The sequence below is a fragment of the Triticum aestivum genome, chromosome 2B (assembly GCF_018294505.1).
Source record: "Triticum aestivum cultivar Chinese Spring chromosome 2B, IWGSC CS RefSeq v2.1, whole genome shotgun sequence".
NCBI lineage: Eukaryota > Viridiplantae > Streptophyta > Magnoliopsida > Poales > Poaceae > Triticum > Triticum aestivum.
The window spans coordinates 381,440,006-381,446,667 of record NC_057798.1 but is presented as its reverse complement, the minus strand read 5'-3'; the positions used below and the strand labels follow the sequence as shown (position 1 = coordinate 381,446,667).

At 43.6% G+C, this 6,662-nt stretch overlaps 1 protein-coding gene across 1 annotated transcript in view; it reads left to right on the top strand.

The window, feature by feature from the left end:
• Positions 1-6,506: 6,506 nt before the first annotated feature.
• LOC123045030 (ubiquitin-conjugating enzyme E2 2) overlaps positions 6,507-6,662 on the top strand; it is a gene marked incomplete at its 5' end in the record, with an annotated part of 8,772 nt that continues 8,616 nt past the window's right edge. The window contains 1 exon segment of the mRNA XM_044467945.1: positions 6,507-6,645. Within this exon segment, the coding sequence (XP_044323880.1) occupies positions 6,521-6,645 (125 nt within the window).

Sequence of the window (6,662 nt, the reverse complement as noted above, 5' to 3'; positions counted from 1 at the left end):
TTATTGAAGACCAAACTCGTAACCCAAATATTTGTCTCCGTGATCAAATTACAGAAACTTTATTTTCTTGTTACGACGATTCTCCACTTCACTCTGAAATTCTTTGAACTTTTCAACTATTTAGACTTATGTTTCATCAAGTAGATATACCCATATCTGCTCAAATCATCTGTGAAGGTTAGAAAATAACGATACTTGCCACGAGCCTTAACACTCATCGGATCGCATACATCGGTATGTATTATTTCCAATAAGTCAGTAGCTCGTTCCATTGTTCCGGAGAACGGAGTTTTAGTCATCTTGCCCAAAAGGCACGGTTCGCAAGCATCAAATGATTCATAACCAAGTGATTCCAAAAATCCATCTTTTATGGAGTTTCTTCATGCGCTTTACACCGATATGACCCAAACGGCAGTGCCAGAAATAAGTCGCACTATCATTATTAACTTTGCATCTTTTGGCATCAATATTATGAATATGTGTATCACTACGATCGAGATCCAACAAACTATTTTCATTGGGTGTATGACCATCGAAGGTTTTATTCATGTAAACAGAACAACAATTATTCTTTGACTTTAAATGAATAACCGTATCGCAATAAACATGATCAAATCATATTCATGTTCAATGCAAATGCCAAATAACATTTATTTAGGTTTAACACTAATCCCGAAAGTATAGGGAGTGTGCGATGATGATCATATCAGTCTTGGAACCACTTCCAACACACATCGTCACTTCACCCTCAACTAGTTTCTGTTTATTTTGTAACTCCTGTTTCGAGTTACTAATATTTAGCAACCGAACAAGTATCAAATACTCAGGGGCTACTATAAACACTAGTAAAGTACACATCAATAACATGTATATCAAATATACCCTTGTTCACTTTGCCATCCTTCTTATCCACCAAATATTCAGGGCATTTCTGCTTCTAGTGACCATTTCCTTTGCAGTATAATCACTCAGTTTTAGGCTTTGGTCCAGCTTTGGGCTTCTTCGTGGGACTGACAACTTGCTTGTCATTCTACTTGAAGTTCCCTTTCTTTCCTTTTGCCCTTTTCTTGAAACTAGTGATCTTGTCAACCATCAACACTTGATGCTCTTTCTTGATTTCTACCTTCGTCGATTTCAACATCACGAAGAGCTCCGGAATCGTTTTTGTCATCCCTTGCATACTGTAGTTCATCACAAAGTTCTACTAACTTGGTGATGGTGACTAGAGAACTCTGTCAAACACTATTTTATCTGGAAGATTAACTCCCACTTGATTCAAGCAATTGTAGTACCCAGACAATCTGAGCACGTGCTCACTAGTTGAGCGATTCTCCTCCATCTTTTAGCCATAGAACTTGTTGGAGACTTCATATCTCTCAACTCGGGTATTTGCTGGAAATATTAACTTCAATTCCTGGAACATCTCATATGGTCCATGACGTTCAAAACATCTTTGAAGTCCCGATTCTAAGCTGTTAAGCATGGTGCACTAAACTATCAAGTAGTCATCATATTAAGCTAGCCAATCGTTCATAACGTCTGCATCTGGTCCTGCAATAGGTCTGTCACCTAGTGGTGCATTAAGGACATAATTCTTCTGTGCAGCAATGAGGATAAACCTCATATCACGGATCCAATCCGCATCATTGCTACCAACATCTTTCAACACAATTTTCTCTAGGAACATATCAAAATAAACATATGAAAGCAACAACGCGAGCTATTGATCTACAACATAATTTGCAGAATACTACCAGGACTAAGTTCATGATAAATTAAAGTTCAATTAATCATATTACTTAAGAACTCCCACTTAGATAGACATCCCTCTAATCCTCTAAGTGATTACGTGATCCATATCAACTACACCATGTACGATCATCACGTGAGATGGAGTAGTTTCAATGGTGAACATCAATATGCTGATCATATCTACTATATGATTCACGCTCGACCTTTCGGTCTCTGTGTTCCGAGGCCATATCTGTTATATGCTAGGCTTGTCAAGTTTAACCTGAGTATTCCGCGTGTGCAACTGTTTTGCACCCGTTGTATTTGAACGTAGAGCCTATCACACCCGATCATCACGTGGTGTCTCAGCACGAAGAACTTTCACAACGGTGCATACTCAGGGAGAACACTTCTTGATAGTTTAGTGAGAGATCATCTTAAAATGCTACCATCAATCAAAGCAAGATAAGATGCATAAAGGATAAACATCACATGCAATCAATATAAGTGATATGATATGGCCATCATCATCTTTTGCTTGTGATCTCCATCTTCGAAGCACCGTCGTGATCACCATCGTCACCGGCGCGACACCTTGATCTCCATCGTAGCATCGTTGTCGTTACGCCATCTATTGCTTCTACGACTATCGCTACCGCTTAGTGATAAAGTAAAGCAATTACAGGGCGTTTGCATTTCATACAATAAAGCGACAACCATATGGCTCCTGCCAGTTGCCGATAACTTCGGTTACAAAACATGATCATCTCATACAATAAAATATAGCATCACGTCTTGACCATATCACATCACAACATGCCCTGCAAAAACAAGTTAGACGTCCTCTACTTTGTTGTTGCAAATTTTACGTGGCTGCTACGGGCTTAGCAGGAACCGTTCTTACCTACGCATCAAAACCACAACGATAGTTCGTCAAGTTAATGTTGTTTTAATCTTCACAAGGACCGGGCGTAGCCACACTCGATTCAGCTAAAGTGAGAGAGACAGACACCCGCCAGTCACCTTTAAGCACGAGTGCTCGTAACGGTGAAACCAGTCTCGTGTAAGCGTACGCGTAATGTCGGTCCGGGCCGCTTCATCTCACAATACCGCTGAGCCAAAGTATGACATGCTGGTAAGCAGTATGACTTGTATCGCCCACAACTCACTTGTTTTCTACTCGTGCATATGACATCTACACATAAAACCAGGCTCGGATGCCACTGTTGGGGAACGTAGTAATTTCAAAAAAATTCCTACGCACACGCAAGATCATGGTGATGCATAGCAACGAGAGGGGAGAGTAATGTCCACGTACCCTTGTAGACCGTAAGCGGAAGCGTTATGACAACGCGGTTGATGTAGTCGTACGTCTTCACGATCCGACCGATCCAAGTACCGAATGTACGACACCTCCGAGTTCAGCACACGTTCAGCTCGATGACGATCCCCGGACTCCGATCCAGCAAAGTGTCGGGGATGAGTTCCGTCAGCACGACGGTGTGGTGACAATGATGATGTTCTACCGGCGCAGGGCTTCGCCTAAGCTTCGCGATGATATGACCGAGGTGGAATATGGTGGAGGGGGGCACCGCACACGGCTAAGGAACGATCACGTAGATCAACTTGTGTGTCTATGGCGTGCCCCTGCCCCCGTATATAAAGGAGCAAGGGGGAGGCGGCCGGCCTAGGGAGGAGGTGCGCCAAGGGGGGAGTCCTACTCCCACCGGGAGTAGGACTCCTCCTTTCCTTGTTGGAGTAGGAGAGAAGGAAAGAGGAGGAGAGGGAGAAGGAAAAGGGGGCTGCTCCCCTTGTCCAATTCGGACCAGAAGGGGGGCGCAGGCCTCCTTCCTTTTGGCCTCTCTCCTCTATTCCCGTATGGCCCAATAAGGCCCATATACTCCCCGGCGAATTCCCGTAACTCTTGAGTACTCCGAAAAATACCCGAATCACTCGGAACCTTTCTGAACTCCGAATATAGTCGTCCAATATATCGATCTTTACGTCTCAACCATTTCAAGACTCCTCGTCATGTCCCCGATCTCATACGGGACTCCGAACTCCTTCGGTACATCAAAACTATATAAACTCATAATAAAACTGTCATCATAACGTTAAGCGTGCGGACCCTACGGGTTCGAGAACTATGTAGACATGACCTAGAACTATTCTCGATCAATAACCAATAACGGAACCTGGATACTCATATTGGCTCCTACATATTCTACGAAGATCTTTATCGGTCAAACCGCATAACAACATACGTTGTTTCCTTTGTCATCGGCATGTTACTTGCCTGAGATTCGATCGTCGGTATCTAATACCTAGTTCAATCTCGTTACCAGCAAGTCTCTTTACTCGTTACGTAATGCATTATTCCGTAACTAACTCATTAGCTACATTGCTTGCAAGGCTTAAGTGATGTGCATTACCGAGAGGGCCCAGAGATACCTCTCCGACAATCGGAGTGACAAAACCTAATCTCGAAATACGCCAACCCAACATGTACCTTTGGAGACACCTGTAGTACTCCTTTATAATCACCCAATTACGTTGTGACGTTTGGTAGCATCCAAAGTGTTCCTCCGGTAAACGGGAGTTGCATAATCTCATAGTTACAGGAACATGTATAAGTCATTAAGAAAGCAATGGCAATATATTAAACGATCAAGTGCTAGGCTAACGGAATGGGTCATGTCAATCACATCATTCTCCTAATGATGTGATCCCATTAATCAAATGATAATACATGTCTATGGTTAAGAAACATAACCATCTTTGATTAATGAGCTAGTCAAGTAGAGGCATACTAGTGACTATATGTTTGTCTATGTATTCACACATGTATCATGTTTTCCGGTTAATACAATTCTAGCATGAATAATAAACATTTATCATGATATGAGAAAATAAATAATAACTTTATTATTGCCTCTAGGGCATATTTCCTTCACAAGGGGCTCTTATAAGTGTCTGGCATTGTAATGGTCTATGTTGGCATGCAGATGAGAACTGGGCGATTGAGGTTGCATACAAGACATCATTACCATCGACGGCTCACCGTTGGCGCAAGTGGCATGTGTGGAAGAAGGCGAAAGAGACTCTCAAGCCTTTGTATTCAAGGCGGAGTGAGTTTAAAGCAGAATTCCACATGGTTGTCAACCATATGCTCATCGTGGATGAGTTTTAAGAAGCCTGGAGGATGCTGATCGAGACATACAATCTGATGAATCATGTATACATGAGACATATTTAGAGACCAGGCACAAGTGGGCGAACCATACTCTAAGGCTGTTTTTCGTGCAAAGATGACCAGCACACACAGAAGCGATAGTGCCAAATAGCATGTTAAGGACCATGCGGCCACTGGGCTGCCCTATGGACATGTTTGTGAAACAGTATATGCGTTTTGCAATTTGACCAGATTCAGAGGAAAGCTATGAGGAGAAACAAATGAAAACTGTAAGTTTCGTAGTTTCCCTATTGATTAACAACCCATGTTTACTACATGTGAAATTGCTCTCAATAATTTTGGGGAAAAATGGCAAGGAGGAGTTGTCATCAAATGCAATATGTCGATCGAGAGGCACACAAGCTAATATATCAGGCGCATGCATATCGAGTGGACAAACTTGAGTGCAAGAAACTGTACAGGGCAACCCACACGCAAGCAAAGAGGCAAGAGAAGTGGTCAAGGTTTATGTATGAGGTGAAGGTGCCGGAAGACGGCAAGAAGTTTGAGTGCAAGTGTGGATTACTAGAACACATGGGCATGCCTTGCTGCCACATGATCAAGGTTTGTACTATCATTTCTGCAAAATGAAAAGATTTTTTCGTTAAACCTTTTGACTTCACTGAATTCATGCTTGAAAATGCTAGGTGATGGATGTTCTCCGGAGAAGAAAAGGAAAGCAGGATGTCGGACAACCAGCAAAGACAAAAGCTCCATACGAGGAGGTGAGCAAGAGGACTTGATTCTGCAGCATTTGCAGGTGCAAGAATCATAAGAGGACCACTTGCCCACAATGAGGTGGTTTGTCAAAACTGACGAGGAAGGAGGCGAAGTGCAACAATTGTAGATTGGCTAGACACAGGAAAAACACTTGCACAAATCCCCTAGGGGCAAAGATGTTGATGGCCACTAAGTGCGAGATGTTAATGTTAACCGAACCGTAGTTTTTCCCTAGAAAATAACTGAACTGAAGTTTTGATGTGAACATATTCTTTATACAACAATTGGTTGTAATTGGGTCTTACTGTGTGTGTGCACAAGTGGTCTGATATATTTGAACGATTTTTCTAGCATTTCAACCGGTTGGTGGTAATTGGGTCTTAATGCGTGAGTAAATGAAGTAAATATCCAGCGTGTATGGCATCTGTGCAGAACAAGTTTGTTACGCATGGTACGCGGCCGTTAGGTTCCGTCTGTACCACTCCTAAATTGACGGCTTGGTTGAGTTAACAAGGGACATGTGGGGCCGTGACACTCTTTAATGCTCGTGGACATGCAGTGTGGTCCCTATGCATGCACGGTTCGTGATGACGGGTTGCGGTTCAGATTTCAGGAGCACCTGCACCCGAGAGCCAAATTGGATTTTCGTGGTTTTTCCAATAAAAAAGGGGGAAATGATTGATTGGGACGCGTCGGTATGCCCAGTAGATGTCTCACATTCTCTCTCTGGAAGCTTTCGTCTATTCCGGACGCAACTAAACCTGCCCGACGCGACTGGCGGGGAGAGTGCGTGCGTACGTGAGCCCTAGCGGGTTTGAGGCAGCGCCGGCGGCGGAGATGTCGACGCCGTCGAGAAAGCGCCTGATGCGGGACTTCAAGCGGCTGCAGCATGACCCACCGGCCGGGATCAGCGGCGCGCCGCACGACAACAACATCATGCTCTGGAACGCCGTCATCTTCGGGTGCGTGATCCCGCCCT